Genomic DNA, 21,365 nt, shown 5'->3' on the forward strand with positions numbered 1-21,365 from the left:
CAACCAAGAGAAGAACAGATGAGTAGAGAGATGAATCCTTGGGTGAGTCGCCTAAGCAGGGTGCTGGGACCACCCAGCAATGGGCCCCTCCTCTGGACTTGGGACTATCCTTGCAGAGGTCCTGGAGCACGCTGCCCCCGAGCTGAGCCAGTACGTACCACTGATAAAAACTCTCAGAAAATGACAGACAGACGGACAACTTCCTCTTTGATAAAGGACATCTACCAAAAACCCACAGCTGATATACTTATTATATGATTTCATATAATGACAGCAAAGAGGCAAGAAAGGGAACTCGAAGGCATACAGTTTGGAAAGGGAGAACTAAAACTGGGTTTATTGGCAGGTGCCTAGGTGGTCTGTGTAAGACAAGTTGGCCCAGAGGGCGGGGCAGGAAGTGAGTCTGGCCAGTGCGGGGGTCTGGGTGGGGTCTGGGCAGGGCCGGGCGGGGCTGGGGCCGTGGAGAGGGTTTTCCGAGCCAGTCTCTCCTTTTTGGAATTCCCCCACGATGCAAACACAGTAGTTACCAAAAGAAAGGCTGTGGAGTGAGTTTGTTGAACAGGGGGATCTCGATTAGATTCAGAAGATTAAATGCTGTTCTCAAACTTTAAGTCTGGCAACTTGATCACTGATGATTCTGAAAGGAACACCCTGTGCCATTCATACGTTGGGGGTTTCGTTGATAAACTGTGCAAATGAACTTAAATTGAGCCCACCTGTATTTCACAGAAGGCATCAGAAGACCCTCCTGGGAGGCTCCGCCCAGGCAAGGCATGGGTTCCAGAAGGGTCCCAGCGTGCCCTGCCTGCAGGTGCTTAGCAGGCCGGGAGGGGAAGGCTCTCCAGAGGGCAGCTCCCAAGGGCGCCATGACAGACTCACTGGCTCAATTCTTTAGCCCTCCCAGAACCCACCACCTTCACCAGATGAGTCTGCAAGTCCTCCCCTCAGACATGGAGCACCCACCCCCGCCCTGTGACTTGAGGCCCAGCCCTGTGACTTGTGTCAGCCCATGTGATGTTGGCAGAAAAGCCTCAGACAGAGGTGTCTTAAGAAAGAATTAACCCAATTCCACACAATAGTTTCCAGAAAATAGAAGAGGAGGGAACACTTCCCAATTCATTTTTGAATTCCCTATTAACCTGATGGCAAAACCAAAGACAGTACAAAGAAAAGAAAATTACAGACCAATATCCCTCCAGCATATAAAGCAGAAATCCTTAACAAAATATTAGCATACAGAATTCAGCAATATGTTTTAAATAGTTATATACCTATGTACAACAGACTACTGAGTGGCTTCAAGAAGGAATGAAGTTGTGAGGTATGCAACTAGGGGACTGGAACTTGAGGGCAGTATGTTGAATGAAATGTCAGAAACAAACAGACAAATATTATCAGGCCTCACTCACATGGAGTAACTATAATATAAAAACTTGGTAAACTGAAGTCAAGAGCATGGGGTATCAGGTTGGGGCCTATTGTAAAGGGTCCTAGATGATAAGATCATATGGCAGTCCCATATATTCAGGAATTGTAATTGTTATTTCTAAATTCTGAAATACTGAGCTATTTGTCTATAATCTGGTCATTTCTTAAAACTTTGAGTATTTAAGTGACACCTGAGACTCAGAGTTAGAGCCCTGAAGCTATGTAAAACAGCAGTACGCCATACAGGAATTATTTAAAAAGTTGAAAAAGTGATCAACCTTCGACTAGAGATATGAATGAAACAGATCTGGATAGGACTAAGGTAAATCAGAATGTAGGGTAAAGGATGATATGGTCCATATGTTAAAACTTCAACATCTGTGTGAGACCAAAGAAAGAGATGTTTCTTTGGTGCAAAATTTATATTTTGAGTAGCACATTATCTAATTTAACTGGTACAGTTTATTCGAACACCATAATTACATGGAATTTTGAGTAGGGGTGAGATTTTGTTGGTTTACACAGGTTGGTATGATGCCCCAGTGCATCTCAGAGTGATTTGGGCAGAGAATAAAAGGGTATTTGCAGAGAAAGGAGGAAATGTCAAACTTCCCCATCTGGGGAATTCCTGGTATTCTTGCAAACCATGGGAACAACACATTCAATAGACTGAGCCCTCAATCTTGGGGTTCGCCCCTATGAAACTTATTCCTGCAAAGGAAATACAAGGCCTGCTTATTATTGTGCCTAAGAGTCACCCCCAGAGAACCTCTTGTTGCTCAGATGTGGTCTCTCTCTCTCTAAGCCAACTCAGCAGCTGAACCCACTGCCCTCCCCCGCCCCTACGTGGGGTGTGACTCCCAGGGGTGTCCGTATCCCTGGTAACACGAGACAAGACTCCCTGGGATTAACCAGGACCTGACATCATGGGACTGAGAAAGTCTTCTTGACCAAAAACGGGAAGAGAGAAATGAGACAAAGTTTCAGTGGCTGAGAGATTTCAAACAGAGTTGAGAGATTATCCTGGAAGTTATTCTTACGCATTATATAGATATCCCCTTTTAGTTTATGGTGTATTGGAGAGACTGGAGGGAAGTACCTGATACTGTTGAGCTGTATTCCAGTAGCCTTGATCCTTGAAGATGATTATATAACTATAGCTTGTACCATGTGACCATGTAAGTATGAAAACCTTGTATCTGATGCTCCTTTTATCCATGGTATGGACAGATGAGTAAAAAAATTAAGTATAATCAATAAGTAAATAATAGGGGGCCAAGGGGTAAAATAATTGGGTAGATTGAAATATCAGTGGTTAATGAGAGGGGAGGGTAAGGGGTACGGAATGTATGAGTTTTTTCTTTTTATGGAGTGCTGCAAATATTCTAAAAATGACCATGGTGATGAGGCACAACTATGTGATGATATTGTGAGCCATTGATTATGTACTTCAGATGGACTATATTGTGTGAAGATATCTCAATAAAAATACTGTAAAAATTATACACCATTCCTGCCATGCCGAAGACCCGGTTCGATTCCCAGTGCCTGCCCATCGAAAAAAAAATTATACACCATGATCATATGGGGTTTATTTCAGTGATGCAAGGCTGTCTCATTATTTGAAAATCAAACCACATAATCCACCATATTAACAGATTATAGAAGAAAAATCACGTGAGCATATAACTATTAATGTAAAAAATACATAGCATTTGACAAACTCAACACCCATTACTGATAAAAACTCTCAGAAACCTAGAAACAGAGGAAGAATTTACTCATCTTGATAAAGAACATCTACTAAAAGCCCACAGCTAATATCATACTTATGGTGAAAGCAATAAAGCAAGAAAAGGAAATCAAAGGCATATAGATTGGAAAGGAAGAAATAAAATTGTGCTTCTTTACAGATGACTAGTATCTATGTAAGAAAAATCCAAGGAATCCACAAAAAATTTTCTAGAACAAATAAGTGAGCTCAATAAAGGCACAGTACAAGATACGGGATCAACATACAACCACCAATTATATATCTAGCAATGAACACATTGAAACAGAAACAAAGAAAACATATAATACCATTTGCAGTCACTCAAGAAAAAAAGGAAATGGGTATAAAACTCACAAAACATTATAGGATTTGTTTGCTGGAAACTACAAAACGCTAATGAAAAAAATCACAGACGGTCCTAATAGATAGAGAGACATACTGTGCTCGTAGATGAAAAGAGTCAACATAGTAAAGGTGCCAGTTCTTCCCAAATTGATGTACAGGTTTAACACAATTCCCATCAAAATCTTGGCAAGATTTTTTGTAGATTAGGCAAGATTATCCTAAAAGGTATATGGGAAGACAAAGAAACTAGAACAGCTAAAACAATTCAGAAAAAGAAGAATCAAATAGAAGGACTCAGTCCCCCTGATTTCAAGACTTATGTGGCTAAAGCTAGCAAGTCTGTGGGGTGTTGCTGGATCCATAGATAATAGGATAGGATAGAGAACCAGAATTGAGAACTCAGAAATAGACATACAGAAGTAGGGCCAGCTGATTTTGGAAAAAGGTGCAAAAGCAATTCAGTGAGCCCACTTTACCCCCACTAGGATGGCTATGATAAAAAGGCATAATAACAATTGTCAGTGACGATGTGGGGAAATCGGACCCCTCCCACACGGCTGGTGGGCATGTAAGATGGAGTAGCCACTGTGGAAAACAGTTTGACAGTTTCCTCGCGAGTTTAAACATAGGGTTACCATATGACCTAGCACTTGTGCACGGAGGTATATAACCTCAAGAATTAAAAACATATGTCCACAAGTTTGCATATGCTTTCATAGTAGCATTATTTATAGCAGCCCAAAAGCAGAAACAACCCAAATGTCCATCAACTAATGATGGATAAATAAAATGTGGTATATACAATGGAATAGTATTTGACAATAAAAAGAAATGAAATACTAAATCATGCTATCACATGATGAACCTTGAAAACGTTCTGCTAAGCAAAAGAAGTCAGTCACAAAAGACCATATACTATATAACTTCATTTATGTGAAATGTCCGGAATAGGCAAATCCATAGAGACAGAAAGTAATTAGTGGTTGTCTAGGGCTGGGTGGGGTGGGGGTGCGTAGAGGGTGGATTTCGAGAAGGGAATGACTGCTAATGGCTCTGAAGTTTTTTTAGGACGTGTCTCAGTTTCTCAGCTGCTACAACAAACACCAACAATGGGTTGGCTTAACGGAAATTTATTGGCTTGCGGAGTCAGAGGTAAGAAGGCTTTCCTCCTCCCGGGTCCATCGGTAGCTTTCTGGCAGACTGGCAATCTTTGGGGTTCCCGGGCTTTCCCATCACATGGCACTGCCCATAACAGCGTCTTCTCCTTTCAACTTCCAGCTCCCAGCTGCTCCTGTGGCTTCTTCCTCGGTGGCCTTCTCTATCAGGCCCCGGTAATAGGATTAAGGCCTGTCCTGATTCTGCTGGCTGCACCTCAACTAAAAAGAACATCTTTAAAAAGATGTTCTATTTACTATGGTTTCATACCCACAGGAATGGATCAAGATGAAGAACGTGTTTTTCTGGCGTACATAATTCAACCCACCATAATAGAGGAGTGCTTAAAAAATTGTCATAGCTCCATGCCATGGGACACTATGCAGCAACACAAAGGACTGAAATTTTAAAACATACAACAACTCGGCTGGATCTCAGAGGTATTATGCATATGAAAAAAGACAATCTCAAAAAGCCTATACTGCTATGTGTCTCACAGAGATATTGCAAAAGTGAAAGGAGAAGAACACACAGTAATGATCGTCCATGTTTTGCCTGATTTCAGTGCAAATAGAAAGGGCTTTTATAAGCCAAGAGAAGAGATGATGTTAAGCAGAAAAACATAAATCTGGGGAACAAATTCTGTGCCTGGCCAATGAGAGATTTGCTGTTCCAGAAATACTATTTAATCCTTCTGATATAGGCATTCAAGAAATGGGAATTCCAGAAGCTTTTGTCTATTCAATTCAGAACTTAACCTGAAGAAATGCAGCTGCATTTTTTTTAAGAACATTGTTTCGATGGGAGGAAATTCCCTTTTCCCAGAATTTAGAGAGCAGATTTACTCAGATGCTCAATGTCTCACTCCAGCAGATTATGATGTTTTTGTCATGCTGCCTGAAAACCTTATTATTTTTTCCTGGGAAGGCGGAAAATTTACTGCAAAGAATGATGATTTTGAAGCTGTGGCGGTAATGAGAAGATTATGAGAAAAATGGACATTTCATCTGTGAATCAAAATTTAATATTTAAGAAACATTTTAGAATGAAAGTCTTGACTGATTGTAACTGAAAGGTTTAATTATTTTTTTAAGAGGTTAAGTATTTGTGTTACCTTTTATGGTAGTTAGGTTCAGGTGTCAACTTGGCCAGGTGAAGGTGCCTAGTTCTGTTGCTGTGGACATGAGCCAATGGCATGTGAACCTCATCTGTTGTTGATTACATCTGCAGTCAGCTAAAAGGCGTGCCTGCTGCAATGAATGGTGTTTGATTTAATTGGCTGGTGCTTAAAATGAGAGAGCTCAATGTAGCAAGCCCAAGAAGCTCAGCATTCCTCATCTCAGCACTCGCAGCTCAGCCCAGGCCTTTGGAGATGCAGAAAGGAATTACCCCATGGAAAGCTGCTAGAACCCAGAGGCCTGAAGAGAAGGCCAGCAGAGATCACCCTGTGCCTTTCCACATAAGAAAGAATCTGAGAGGAAAGTTAGCTGCCTTTCCTCTCAGAGGAAAGTTAACTGCCTTTCCTCTGAAGAACTATACATTTTTAACTAAATAAATCCCTTTTTATTAAAAGCCAATCCACCTCTGGTGTGTTGCATTCTGGCAGCTTTGGCAGACTAAAACAGCTTTCATCTTAAGATAAAGTTCTCTACTTTGAAGTTGGTGAGGGGGTGACTACAAAAGGGTGTACATGAAGGTCATTGTAGTGAAGAGAAAGTTCTGTATCTTGATTGCAATGGTGTCATAAGATTTGATGGACTGTGATATGTGATAAAATGGCACATGACAAATCTGTACATGAGATAAAATGACACATATAGTGTACCAATGTCAGTTTCCTAGTTTTGATACTGTTCTGTACTTATGTAAGATGTCATCATTCAGGAAAACTAGGACATCTCAGTAGTATCTTCAATTTCCTATGAATATATAATTACTTAAAAATTAAAAGATAATAAATATGTGCTTTCATCACAGTAAAAATTTTCCCCAAGTAGATGCTGACCCTTTAGCTTGGATCATTGTTTTCAGAACTATTGTGTGAATAGCTGACTGATGCATGCCTGCTGGTCCCACCTCTTCTCCATAGTTCAAGAGGATGGAGAACAGTCACTGGGGACTGTGGCAAAAACAGTTAGTTGTCCCCCAACATCTGTTCTACCCTTCTAATTACCTCCAAATAATAGGACCTCTGATTTTTATCTGGCCATATGGTTGCCTAGATTAAGGTCACATTTCCCTGACTCCCTTGGAAGGCTACGACACACTTAACTTAAGGCTCTTAAGTTAAGTGGTCCCTAATGCCTTGACACTTAAAATTCTTATTTAAGGCACATTTAGTTAAGTGTGGCCATGTGACTAAGTTCTAGCCAGCAAGATGTAAATTAAAATATCATGTAACAGTTTCTGGGCACCCTCTCTAAGAAATAAAACTCATATTCACCTTTTGCCCCTTTTACTTAGCCCCTTCACCCTTCCTGCTGACTGGGATGCAGAAGTGATGGCTGGCGCTCAAGCAGCTATTCTAGACATGAGGTAGAAGCTGAATTTTGCAGATGGGAAAGCAACAAAACAAAAGGACTTGAGATCCTTCACAATCATGAAGCCTGAGATATCCGCCCTGGTCTGGTTATAGCTGGAATTTCTTCATGCTAAAAAGATACAGACTTCTTAGTTGGGTTCCTGTAACTCACAGCAAAACTCAATCTTTACTTATACAGTGGCTTCTCAATGACTACCCTTTTTCTTGAGCTTATCCTGTGCAACCAACCATGCTAAGCACTATATGACCTTGCAGCCATTAAGTAAGTTTTAAGCACCTACTGTGTGACAGGTGCTGTGCTAAGTGCAGGGACTACTGTTAGAAACAAGACTGGGCTTTATAGCTATGAGAGGAGACAGGCAGCTATGAAATGAATGCACATGCGTATGTAATTACAATCTATGCAACTGCCATGACAAAAAATCACACGGGGGCGGGCCGCGGTGGCTCAGCGGGCAAGAGTGCTTGCCTGCCGTGCCGGAGGACCCCGGTTCGATTCCCGGCCCCAGCCCATGTAAAAAATAAACAAACAAACGAAATATAATAAAACAAGAAAATGTTTAAAAATGTTTCCCTTTCTTCCTCCCTTCCTTCCTTCTCTGTCTTTCCTTCCTTTAAAAAAAAAAAAAAAAAATCACACGGTGCTTCGCAAGCAGACAGCAGGAGCCCTCTCCTAGTTAAGGCTATCAGGAAAGGCCTTCCTGAGGAGGTGGTATCTGAACCAAGCTTTGAAGGGGGAGGGAAGGAAGTATAGCCTGGTACTTAAAAGCATGGGCTCTGAAGCCAACTGGCCTGGGTTCATATCCCAGGGTCTCTCTTTCGTGTGTAACCTTGGGCAAGATAAATAATCTCTCTGTGCCTCAGTTTTCTTGTCTGAAAGATGGGGATTTAGTTAACAAAGCATTTATATAGCATTCACTGTGGTTAATAATTGATTGAAATCCACGGGGTTGTTGTAAAAATGAACTAAGAAAACATCTGTAGAGTACTTAGCATACTGCCCGGCAACGAGTAAGTGCTCAGCAAATGTTAGCTATTGTTACTGTCATCATTATTATTATAAACTAAGGAAGGAGTGGGAAGAATGTTCCAGACAGAGGGAATTTCATGTGCAAAGGTCTTGAGATAGAAGGCAGAGGAATGTGGTGTATTTGATCACCTGAAGGCCACCCAGCTGGGCTGCAGAGCAGATTGCTCCCTGGTCCCTAAAAGGCGAGAGCTATTATTATCCTCATCTTAATAAATGAAGAAAAAATGGCTCAGAGAGGGTAAGTGATTTGCCCGAGGTCATACAGTAAAGAAGCAGCTGCGCCTGGACTCGAATTGGAAGCCCACACTCCCAACCACCACCCTCCACTCTGGGGAATGGGCCACAATTCCAAGGACCCAGCTGGTCCCTGCCTCAGAGGGAAAAGTAAACAGCCCAAAGGTGTCAGAGTCAGATGGCCCCTGGAGAGCACTCTGAACACTCCCACTCCCTTCTCAGATGGGGAAACTGAGGCCCAGTGAGACTGGCCAGACCTAGACGCTGGGTTCCTTTCCCCCAGCCCAGGGACCGTCAGCTTTGCGTATTGTCTCTCTAGAGCCTGCTCATTGTCACCCTCTCATTTATGTCTGCCCTGGGGGGTGGCACACTGAGTCACCTCCCTTGAGAGGAGCCGCTATGTCCCCTGGGCTCCGTGTGGATGTGTCCATGTGTATGGCCATGGGCTTTACCCAAGGGGAAGGAGCTTGCAAATAACCAGCAGATCCGATCTCAGGGCACCAACCTGGCTAGAGGGCTTGGGAGGGCAGTGTCCCAAGGGGCATAAACCCATAGAGAGTCTGGGGTAAGTGGTAAACAGACTGCTGCATCCAAGCTGGTCCCTCCAGGCCTCTGGGCAAGCAGTCAAGCTCTGTCTCCAGGGTCCTGACAGCACTGCACACGCACACACATGCACACGTGGCCCGGATCCCAGCCTTTCACACTACACAAAGCACCATCAGCCCCTTAGGAGGAAAAGTCTTTTTTCTCGTTTTCCAAGAGAAGAAATCAAAGACCAGAGAGGGGAGGGGCTTTGCCCAAGGCCCCACAGAAGTATTGGGACAGATCTGGGAGCAGAACTTAGAACTGCTGACCGCCAGGCCCACTGCCCCTGAAACGGGCAGACCCTGCCAGCCTATGTGGGGCCTGGCGCCCAACCCCACCCATTTTGGGCCCTATTCTTGCCACTGAGTCACCAGCTGGCCGGTGGTTAGAAACTGGCCAGGGACCAGATGCGGGGGCCGCTTCCTCCAGTGCAGCTGGCTGGGGCTTGACCTCCCCGCACCTCTGGGCCCACGGTCCCAGTCCTAGGCCTGGCTCTGCTCAGGAGCCACGACCAGCTGGACAGGGGGCAGCTGCAGGCCTCCCTCCCCGTGGCCCCTGAAATCCAAGCTCACCATCTGTGCCTGGGCCCTGGCGGGGGCTTTTCACATATTCGTTTTCTTAGTGGGTCCCCGCGACAGCCCCTTGGGATGGGCTTCTTAAGCCCGGTTGATGGATGGGGTGACTGAGGCTCAGAGAGGTAAGGCATCTTGTCACACAGGGCTGCAGAGAGCTGAGATCCGCTCAGGCCCTGCTGTGTCCACATGCGGACACACACACTCACCCCGCGGCCTCCCTTGGAAGAGATCTGCCCTCCCACAGGAAAACTTGAGTTAAAAGCCTATAGATCCGCTCCTCGGAACCAGCCTCAATCTCTCTCAATAGCCCTCAGCTGGAGGGATAAATTGTTTCAAGGAAGGTACAGCTCAGGCTGCCTGGAAGTTAGGAACTGGAGCCCAAGGCCCCGCTCTGCCGTGACACACTGGCCCACTTTCTCAGTAATGTTCTCATGCGTACCATGAAAATAATCATGAGACCTTCTCCCGGGGCTGCTGTGAGGGCTGTGGGGACACGGCCCGTAGTGCCCTCAGCGTGGGCCTTTGTTTTTATCCACCACCTGGCACTGCCCTTACCAGCCTTGGCCAGGCCTTGGCTCCCCCACTCCCGGTGCCGAGCAGACCCGTCAGCCCCACGGCTGTGCCGCCTCCCCCAGTTGCCTCCTCCCTCCCAAGGAGGGGGCATCACAGTGGCGGGGGGCCCAGGGTACCCCTTCCCACATGCCTGGCCTGGCCAGGGAGAGGACAGCCAATGCCAGATGTTCCACAGATGGTGCCAATTGCGAGCAAAACAACAGAACACACAAAGTTTCTCTGGGGCCCAGGGCCTGGAAATCAAGGGCCTGAGGTTTTGGGGGAAGGGAGAGGAATCAGAGAAGGTTTCTAGGGTTGGAAGTCAGTGAGAGGGACTCAGAGAGGGCACAGAAGGCAGAGGGACCAGGGGAGCAAAGTCGGGGAGGTAGATATGAGTGGGGAACTCAGAGGAATTTGGGGAAGGGGAGGGGTGCAGGGAGGAGTGAGGCCCGAGAATCAGGCTGTAAATAGTTGCCTGGGCAAGGGACCCACAGGGGCCACTGCTGACCTGCTCTCCACCTCCACCCCAGGAAGCCGATGTCAGATGGAAAGAACTTGAAAACCCTCAAGGGGTTCCCAGGCTCTCCTGAGCAGCCTTGAGAGATAATAAGCAAACTGTCACCAGAGGGATCCAAGCAGATACTCAGGAAGGGATCCGAGCACCGGGCAGCAGTTTGGGCTAGATGATCTCTTTCAGGCTGGAGAGTCTAGAAGGCCATATCTGTCCCCAAGCCAGGCCAAGAGAACACGTGGCTGAGACGGCAGAGCCCGGGAGCCTGAGGGACTTGACCCACAAGCAAGGTGTCCTGCTGAGGTTGGCTCAGGCCAACGCTAAAACCCCTCCCACTGCCTCCCACTGAGTCTCACTGCTGTGTCCACTTCCCTGTCCACACTTCCATGCCCAATGTGCCAGCTGACCCCATCTGCTCCCAGCTGGACCAAGCCCGGGCAGTGGCCTGGGGACAAGCTGTTTCTGACTTTCTACCCAGAACAGGCTGGCTTTGTTCTCTAGCAAAACGGTTCCTGGAAGGACAAGGATCTGGGGTCTGAGACTAAAGGCTCCCTGCCCGCACTGGTCCAATTTGCCACTCACCCTGTGACCCTGGGTAATGATGTCACCAGCAGCAACTTGTGTTTAAGGAGCACATAACCTGTGCCAGAAACTGGGCTGAACTTGCCACATGCATAACCTCGCCCAGTCATTGCAACTTTGGGAGAGGTTCCAATATGCGCAATTTATAAAGGAGAAAATGAGGCAAAGAGAGGTTACGTGATTTTTTGAAGAAATGCAACTAGTAAGTGATGGAGCCAGAGACTGAGACTGAAACCTAGAGCCAGGCTCCAGGGCCTGGGCCTTTTACCTCTATACAGTGCCACTTCTCTTCCCTCCACCAGAGGCCTCAGTCTTCCCATCTGTGGGATGGGGCTGGGGGTGGAGGAGCTAGACACAGTGACGTCACAGCTTTGAAATCCAACTTTGACCAGCCTGGGATTGCCAGATGGAGACAGGAGAAGCCTTCTCCTTCCCTACATGTAAAATAAAAAGGGGGACCCTCAGGGATTACCACATGGCGGGGTTGGCGTGGGTGGCGGGGAGGGGACTGACAGACATGCTCGAGGTGCCCCAGGGGGCTCAGGGAACTCAGGCGTTGTTCCTGGCTGCTGTTCAGCTGCTCTGCACAGCCAAAGCCCTTTGAGGCCAAGGAACCAGTGGTGAGTAATGGAAAGCAGGCGGTAGGGCCTTCCGAAACGGGAATTCCATTGGCCTGACTTCGTTCTCCTGGGTTTTGGTTTCCATGGAAACTTGGGGGTGGGAAGGTATAAGGCCTCACCCAAGGTTTAATCCCTGGAACCTAAAGAAAAGGGAAGGTGAGTCTCCTTGTGGCTCCTCCGAGGGGCAGACGTCACCGAGAGGCCAGGCTGGGACTCAGAAGTCCTGGGCTCTGGTGCTGGCTCTGCCTCTAAGCAATTTGGAGGTGGTAGGGAGTGGTATTAAAGTCTCTGGGCCTCAGTTTTTCTCAGGCCTGCAAGCGATCTGAGAGGTGCCCTTGTTTGGAATTAGGAGCACAATTCTGCTCTCCTATCCTTCCAACCTAGTCAAGGGCCTGGAGGCTCCCAGGTGGGAAAGCCCTTCACGGTTTACAAAAGCAAGGCCAGCTTGCACCCAGGCCCACTGCAAGACTCTGGGCCCCTGGGGGAGTAAGGCCCAGCCGCACCCCTGGAGGAGCCCATATTCTGGGGCTAGAGGAAAAGGTTTTCAACATGTGCTGAGCACCAACTGCATGACAGGCCTCAGGTTACGCTCTTTCTACATACTGGCTTACTGGATCTTCATACTAGCACTAGGAAGGCAGAATTATCTTCCCGTTTTTGTAGGTTCAGAGAGGGACAGTAACTTGCCCAAGGTTGCAGAACAAGTCATTGCAAAGGCAGAACTGAAAGCCAGGTCTGCCTGATTCCAAAACCCAAGCAGCCTTTGGTGATAGATAAGCTCACATCTCATTCTGAGGCTGCTTGGTTAGAGCTAATCAAGGAAGGATGTGACACCCATGGGAAGCAGAGAAGGGGGCCATGTAATGGCCCAGGCTATTGTTGGCATACAGGAGGTTCTTCCAAAATAACCAGCATGGGTGAGCAGGAGTAGGGAATCACACCTGTGATGGGGCAGGAAAAGTCTGGTGCCGCTGGTGGGTGGGGGGAGAGTGGTAGGGGAGGATGGTCAGAGAGCTTGCCTCTCCCTTCTGAGTGAGGCCCCAGACTCTAGCCTCCTACCATCCCCTGGGCAACTCAGTCTCAAAACCTCCCTGAGGATCTCCAGAGACTACCCATTCCTAACCTCCCACTGTGCAGTGAGGGGGATGCAGGGAGGCAGACCCGGAGGCCCTGCCCAGGGAGATCAACATGGGGGCAAGATGGAGTGTGTGGCTGCATCGCCCCCACGTCCTCTGCAGCAACAAGTTCCTGGTTGGGCATACCTGAACCCAGGACCCAAGTCAGGGAATAAGATGTAAGGAGATGAGGTCCACTCCTCCTGCATCAGCTCCTTGCAACTTTATCTGAGTCAGCCCAGCCAAGCCAGGCCCTGTCGGGCAGAAAGGGAAACAAAGGCACAGAAAAGGAAGCCTTCCCCAGGCCGCAGAGGGACTATCTGAAGCTTCCACCCTTTGTCACCACCCCACTCTTCCTCCGTCCTGAAGGTCTCCATGAGAAGCAGGCGGTGTCTGCAGGCAGCCAGGCTGAGGTCCTGGTTCCATATACTTTCACCAGCCATTAGCATCTCAGGGCGAGTAGGAGAAGTGAAGGAACTTACTGAAGGTCACACAGCCAGTCAGTGGTCAAGGTCGGACCTCCTCTTGCAGCCGGTAGAGGACAGGATTCAGAGCACAGGCTTTGCAGCCAGTGCTAGGCTGATCCGTCTCGGTATGGAAGCTTGGGCAAGTTGCCTCACCTGTCTGTGCTCACTCTCCTCATCAATTGGGGATAACACCCCTTCCTAGGCTTGGGGTGGAGATGATGACAGATGTCACATGCATAGCACAGTGCCTGGCACAGAGGAAGCGGGGGTCAGGAAGCAGCTCTCACTACCATATATGACTCCAGAATGGGAGGCAGGTGATGGCAAGAGGGAGAAAGAGTGGGGCCAAAAGCCCCACCAACAAGCCTCCCAGCGCCCAGTCACCCTGGCAAGGCTAAAAACCAGGAATACAAAGAAAGGGTCAAGAGCAAGAAATAACATAGGCCTTTTATTTGCTCTAGAACTTGACTACTGTATGGTCTGAGGGTGCCATGCTCTCCTGGAGCCCCCCAGAGCCACCCCACCCTGGAGTGCCAGACTTCTGTGTGAGGTCAGCCTGCAGAGCCCCTACCACCCTCATCAGTCCAGAAGGCCTGGCTGCCCACCACTGGGGCCCTCGACCAGCAAATCCCCTGAAAACTGGAAAATGGTGTCCACCTCCTCTGTGAGGTGGCTTTTCACAAGGCGTTGGTTAAAATATTGCACTTGTAAACTAGGAAGATTGATGAGGCAAGGGTTTCCTATTACAGGACAACGTGCCAAGCATCCAACTACAGTTTAAATAAATAAAACTCAAGGAGGGGGTCCAGTGGCTGCCTCCACCCTCACCCCAGGAGGGCGCCAGAGCCCAGGCCAGGCCCCCTGCCCCATCAGCCAGTTCTTTAAGGAACCTGGTCAACGTGAAGTCTCCGCCACACCGAGCAGCGGCTCCCAATCTGGCTCAGCAGGGCCCCTGACCTGCCAGGGCCCTTGGGACCCGTCGTACCAGGGCAATGGGGACCCAAAGGGCCAGCCCTTCCACTCCTCCAGTGGCCTGGGGCCCTCTTAGTCCCAGCCTAATGTCCAAATGTCCATCTGTCTGTCTGGTGACGCAGCCTCTGGGGGCTTGTTTGCCCCCTCCGTTGCAGGGTGGAGGGAGGCAGCTGGGGTGGGGGCCCAGCACGCCCGGTGTTAACACTGAGCTCTGCCCTGGCTGCACCTAAAGCGGGGGACTCATCTTCTTCTGGTTAATGAGGTCCAGGTAGAGGTCAGAGCGCAGAAAGCGTGGGTATGAGTCTTTTTCCATGAGCCCAAAGATACGTTTCTGGGCCAAGTCGAAGCAGCCCCGCGTGACGCTCTGTAGGTTGTCCTTGGTGTGTTCCCGAGTGTATGAGTCCAGGTTTACCTGCAGGGGCAGAGGGACAGGTGGTCAGGGCCACCTGCAAGGGGCTGACCCAAAGAGTCAGATGCTAGGAATCGGACCCACCCAAGCCCCTCTGCGACACACATCTTACAGGTGCAGCCCTCAGATCAGCAGATTCAAGTCCTGGCTAAATACTTACTGTAGGGGTAGCAGAGTTTATAGGGCCACCTCTAGGGTCAGGCTGCCTGGATGCAAACCCTGCTGGTACCACACACAGGCATGTATCTTAAGCAAATCACTTAAGTGTCTGGGCCTCAGCTGTCTTATCTTATTCTAGGAATAATAGCTTAAACCATTCTGAAAATTAAACAAGATCACCCACAGAAAGCACTTTGCACAGAGCGCCTGGCATATAGTAAGCACTCAATAGACAGTAACTGCTGTGATTAGGCTCTCTGAGACCATTTCCTCATTTTCAAAATGAAGATAATATTACACCTATTTTACAGGTTTTAAATGTGGCAGCACATACACAAATGGCTTAGCATGTGCTGGGCACACAATAACCCCTACATGGCGGCAATTTTTATTAATAACCATCTGCCCAGGGCACATGACCCCTAACAGTACTGCCTCCATGAGGCTGCTAGCACCCCATCCCTGAAGGGCCCCTAGCAATGGGGCTGCAGGACTTTGGGCACAGCTGAAGGTCTTACCTCCTTGCATGCCTGGATGGCAATGTATTCAGCAAAGATCTTCTTGGCCTTGGCCGCCATCTTGGACTGTGACTTGACCTTCTTGAAGTCCTCACATGCCAACCAGAACTCCAGGTTCTCCTCACTGAACTCCGTGCGCAGGAAGGCCTGGAACACTGCTAACCCATCTGTGACGAGAAGCCCAGACCCTGCGGTGAGAGGAGACCAGCTCTCCTGCCCTCAGGTCCCCCAGCTTCCCCTTCCAGTAACTTGAGGGAGAAAACACCAGGTGCTTAGTAAAACTGCCTATCCCCAAAAGCCAAGGGCCTGAGGATGTGGTCCCAGCCCTGTTATTGCCACAGAGCAGACCTTGGGCAGGCCTCTCCCCTATCTATGCCTCAGTTTCCTCATCTGTAAATGAGGGTCATCAGCCCCTTCTCCTGGAGCCCTGTGAAGATCAGACAGACCCTGTCCATGAGAAGGCTAGCACCTTTGGCCCAATGTAAGTCTTCAGTACATGGAAATGTTTACTGCTATTCTGGGAATATGGGTCTGCGCACACAGGTCCCTACGGCCTCTAGCAAGCACTGCCAGCTCCTGCGGACAGGGAGGGACTGGCCAAAGCCAACCCCAGGGTCAAACCAATGGCCTCTGCCCAGGCCTGGCCTCTCCCCAACAACTGGGACACCTGGAGAAGGACAGAAGACTTCTCCAGGATGAGATGTACTCTCTGGGTCTGGGCGAGGAAGGAAGGAAGAAGGGGAGAGGGAAGGGAGAGAGTACAGGGCAGGGAAAACTGGCCAGCAGCCCTCACTTACATTTGTGAAGCAGCAGCTTCTCCAAGGATTCACCCCACTTGAGGGCTTCCTCTGAGGTGGGCCTGGAGGTCAAAGAAAGGGGCACAGTGAGGCCTGGAGGAGGCTGGGGCAGGGAGCCTTTGTTGGCTACCCTTGGCCAGGCAGCAGCTGGGCCCAGCGGGGAGCCCAGGAGGGAGGCAGCTCCAGCCACCAGCATCTTGGCCCACCCTCCTCTCTCGGGGCCAGCACCACTGCTAGCCCCCAACCCTCTGCCCTGCCTGGCCTCCCTTCCCAGGGGGGCTGCTCATCAGGTACTAGGCACCCTCTATGAGAGTCCCCATCTCCCCAGAGCTGGGTAAAGCCAACACAGCCCCTCTGCCCACAACCCCACCTCTCAGCCCTGCTCCCCAGGGCCAGTGAATGAATGCCTGGGTGGTCTGCGGGGCGCCTGGGAGGACCTACTTGAAGGACTTCATCACTTTGTCTGCTTTGCCAGATGGCTGGGCCCCGGGGGACTCGTTCCGCCTCCTGAAGATGCCCAGCTTGTTCTTCATGTCCTTGGCTCTGGCGGCAGAAGCAGAGAAGGGGGTGGTCAGCCTGGCACACTCGGCCCCTGCCAATGAGGGGCACAGGCTGGGGCGAGAGGCACCTACTCCTTCATCGTGTGCCGCCTCTGTAGGTTCCCGTTGCGCGTGAGATACATGCCCCGGAGCATCGCTGCAGGGCCACCCCTCCCCAACTTGGGGCCCCGGGACAGTCTGCAGGGAACGCTGCTGGGCTCCTGGCCCCCACCCTGCGTCCCAAGCAGGCTGGCGGGTGGGTGGCAAGGGTGCAGCCTGCAGCCCGGGTGCTCGCCGGGATCCTGGCCAGACGACTGGACTCACAGGCACGGGCTGGGGATGGGACTCAGACAGGAGGAGTCAGGAAGTGGGCGTGCCCAGGAGGGGGCCTGGGGGGAAAATATCCCTTCTGGCCAACCCCGAGAGGAAGCCCGTGAAAGGGGCATGTGTCTGCAAGGGGCAGCCTCTGGGGCCCGCCCAGGCAGGAAACCAGACCCAGTTATTTGTGACCGGCCTCCCGGTTACCATGGCAGCGGCTGGGAGGGAAGGAGGAGGAAACAAGTCAGCAAATTGCTGAGAGGGAAAGAGGGAAGAAGGGAGGGAGGGGAGGCCCTGCCCAACGGGGTGGCAGGCCAGGCTATTTTTAGCCAAGAACCATTTTTAGCCTAGACACACCCCCAGGAGGCACTGTATTTCTGTCTTAGCAGGACAAACTGCTGGCAAGGAAAGGGTTAAATGCCTCAGGCTCACACCCCCTCCCTCTTGCCCCCTCCCCCTTGTCCCCTCCCCCGACCCCCAACAATGGGCAGGTCCCAGAACAGCTCCTTCCAGCCCAGCGGCTCAGGCGCATCTGGTATCAGACCCATGATTTACGGAGTCCCCAGAGTCTTAGTGTGGTTTTAAGTCTTAATAACTTTAGAAGTACAAATGCTACAATCTTGCTAAAACATCATTTGAACATTTTAGTCTTTATTTCTTATGCATATTTAGTGTTGTGATTTCAAAGAATAATTTTTGATATCCATTAAAATGGATCAAGAGTTCGCTGATCAAAAGTAGAAAATGCTGACTGAAGCCCAAACTTAAAATTAAAACGTTATTATCAAAATCACAAAACTAAATAACTGCAAAAAAAAAAAGGAAAACTTAAGACTTGCAAATGTGTTCTACTAGTTTGGGGCAGTCATACTTCTGAAGTTATTAAAGTTTAAAACAACACTAGGACTTTGTAGACACATTATTTAGGAGACGTGGGATAGGGTGGAGGCTAAGAGCTGAGATTCTGAAGCCAGGCAGACCTGAGTTTAAATCCTAGTTCCCGCAGTAACTGTGCCTTTTGTCAAGTTACCTAACCTCTCTGCATGCCAAGTTTCCAAGCAAAAACTCAGTGAGAAAATGCAGTGCCTTGCTAAGCCCACCATCCAAGAGAAGACACAGAAGCCCGGGATGGGGCCGGGGGAGGGGGGGAGAGGGGAGTTGGAGGGTTGGAGGATTGGGTAGGGGACTAGGATTGGGGAGGGTGAGGGGTAGGGGGCTTGCCTGAGGTCTAGGGCCTGCCCTGCAGGGCTCCATCTGCCTCAACTCCATGCCTGCTCAGAGCCCGCTGTGTTTCTTTCGCAGGCGTGAGCTGAGGCTCTAACCCAGCCATGCCTTTCCCCTAGGCCACGCAAACTGGGCAGGCTGGCAGCGGCAGAGCTCAGCTGGGGAGGCCCTTGTAAGTCCATGACCTCCTCCTACCACCTAATGGTCCTGGGCAAACTGAAGAAGGATGGCAGGGGCCATGGGGATCCCTTGGGTCACCATGTGGGCCCAGAGGGCAGAACAAGGACCCACAAGAGGAAGTTAAAGGAGGTCCTGATTCCCACCAATCAGGGCCATGAAGAGATGGGATGAGTGGTCTCTGGGGGAGTGGGCTCCCATCACTAGGCGTTCAAAGGCTACTTGGCAGGGAGGCGATGGAAAGGCGCCCCCTTCAGCAGGGCTCTGCACAGATCTCAGGAACCAGCCAGCATACCACGTTTAGGATCCCGGCTTTACCACTTACTTGTTATGTGACCTTGGACAAGTAAGTTCATCTCTTTGTGCCTCAGTTTACTCATTTGTAAAATAAGGATAATAATAATGCCTAATCTGTGGGTTTGTGGTGAAGATTAATGAAATATTCTATGTAATGCACAAAGAACAGTGCCTGGCACAAGAACAGCATGTTATTATTTTTATTATCTCAGGAGTCCTCGGCTGAGCATAAAGCGTGTAAGCTTCAGGCGTTTAAAACGCAGTGCCCATTCTGGAAGGAGGATGGAGTTGGAGGGCCAGTCGTGCAGCTGGCCCTGAGTACCCTGGAAGCCCACCCTCCACGGCCCCACACCCGGAGACCTCTTCCTCCCACAGCAGCTCTGTGCTTGTGTGCAGTCTCCTCCATCCTATAAGTGGTTAAGTGAGGACAGCTGGGACAAAGGGCTATTTTATTTATGCTTTTTGGCTTCCCTAGAAACTGGTTGGAGAGCGGAAGATGCTTCCGGTTCCTGCAGATAGCTGGAGAGAGGCAGGGAGGGAGCTGGGGTGAGAGTTTCTAGGTAGTGGATCCAGGCCGAGGCCAACACCAGGGGAGGACCACGTGTTTGGAAAGGAGACCAGTCCCCCCACCCCCACCCCTTCCAGGCACAATGCAGGGCACTGCAGGACCTGCAGGGGAAGGGGGCTTCCTCTGAGGGCCACTGGCTTGACATGCTCTTTCTATACTTTCCCCTGTCTCTGGGACTTTGGGTTCCTTAGGAAACCTAAAGAGAACCACGGCACGCATACACCATCAATTGGCACCTCTGCCAAACCTCCAAAACAAAAGTAAAAGGGAACCAGAGCATGAATCCACTATCTGGGCCAACAGCGCCCCCTCCTGGCAATGTCCGAGATTGTGAGCATCTAAGAGCTCAAGGCTGGAGGAGAAAGGCGAACCCTGTGAACTCAGCTCAACCCTTCTTCAGGTCACGCATGGAGAGGGAGCCCAGAGGAAGTAGAGGACTTGCCCAAGGTCACTCGGCCACTACTTGCATCAGAGGCTGGCTCAGGGCCAGGGCAAACTGGTGGAGGCTTTGCCTGTTGTGATATGGCTTCCAGGCACCTTGCCTTGCTCCAGGGTCAAAAGGGTGGCCTAATTTGTCCAGGTTAGTGTGATGCCCTCGATATATCCCAGAGTAATTGGGGCAGTGAATAAAAAAGTATTTGCAAAGTCCCCTTGGGGGACTGGGGAGAAAGGAGAAAATATTCAACTTCCCTGTTCAGAGAATTCCTAGTATTTTTGTAAGCAGTGGAGACAATAAAATCAATAGACTGAGTCCTCGATCTTGGGGTTCGCCCCTAAGAAACTTATTCCTGCAAAGGATAGGCTAAGCCTGCCTATAATTATGCCTAACAGTCACTCCCAGAGAACCTCTTTTGTTGCCCAGATGTGGCCTCTCTCTCTAAGCCAACTGGGCAGGTGAACTCACTGCCCTGCCCCCTATGTGGGACATGACTCCCAGGGGTGTAAATCTCCCTGGCAACGTGGGACAGAACTCCCGGGATTAGCCAGGACCCAGCATTATGGGATTGAGAAAACTTGCTTGACCAAAGAGGGGAAGACAGAAATGAGACAAAATAAAGTCTCCATGACCAAGAGATTTCAAACAGAGTTGAGAGGTTATCCTGGAGGTTATTCCTATGTATTATATTATATAGATATCCCTTTTTAGTTTATGGTGTATTGGAGTGGCTGGAAGGAAGTCCCTGAAACTGCTGAACTGTGTTCTAGTTGCCTTAATTCTTGAAGACGATTGTATAACGATATAGCTTTTACAAAGTGACGGTCTGAATGTGAAAAACTTGTGTCTGATGCTCTTTTTATCCAGGGTATGGAAAGATGAATAAAAATATAGATAAAAAAATAAATAATAGGGGGCTAAGGAGTAAAATAATTGGGTAGACTGAAATACTAGTGGTTAATGAGAGGGGGGGTAAGGAGTATGGGATGTATGAGTTTTTTCTTTTTATCCGTTTTTCTGGAGTGATGCAAATGTTCTAAAAATGATCATGATGATAAATATACAGCTATGTGATGATATTGTGAGCCAATGACTGTACACTATGTAGGGACTGTATGTCTGTGAAGATTTGTCAATGAAGATATATATAAAAAATAAAACAGGGAACCATTTTGGTAAAAGCTTTAGAGCAGAAAGAGCCCACACAGCCAGAGACCTTTGGAGGTACAGAAGGAGAACAGCCCTGAGGCATCCTTATGAAGCTAGAAGCCAGGAGACAAAGCTAGCAGATGCTGCCATGTGCCTTCCAGTGACAGAGGTGCTCTGGACCCATCGGCCTTTCTTGAATCAAGGTGTCTTTCCCTGGGTGTCTTAGTTTGGACATTTTCACAGCCTTAGAACTATAAACTTGCAACTTAATAAGTTCCCCTTTTAAA

The 21,365-nt window shown here is 49.1% G+C and overlaps 1 protein-coding gene across 1 annotated transcript in view; it reads right to left on the reverse strand.

Moving 5' to 3' along the window:
- Window positions 1-13,936: 13,936 nt before the first annotated feature.
- The window catches only part of LOC143668067 (regulator of G-protein signaling 3-like), a 194,478-nt gene continuing 187,049 nt past the window's right edge, over window positions 13,937-21,365 (reverse strand). The window contains 4 exon segments of the mRNA XM_077142643.1: window positions 13,937-14,899; window positions 15,574-15,740; window positions 16,371-16,432; window positions 16,812-16,913. Of these exon segments, the coding sequence (XP_076998758.1) occupies window positions 14,714-14,899; window positions 15,574-15,740; window positions 16,371-16,432; window positions 16,812-16,913 (517 nt within the window). The 3' untranslated portion in view covers window positions 13,937-14,713.

The sequence above is a fragment of the Tamandua tetradactyla genome, chromosome 2 (assembly GCF_023851605.1).
Source record: "Tamandua tetradactyla isolate mTamTet1 chromosome 2, mTamTet1.pri, whole genome shotgun sequence".
NCBI lineage: Eukaryota > Metazoa > Chordata > Mammalia > Pilosa > Myrmecophagidae > Tamandua > Tamandua tetradactyla.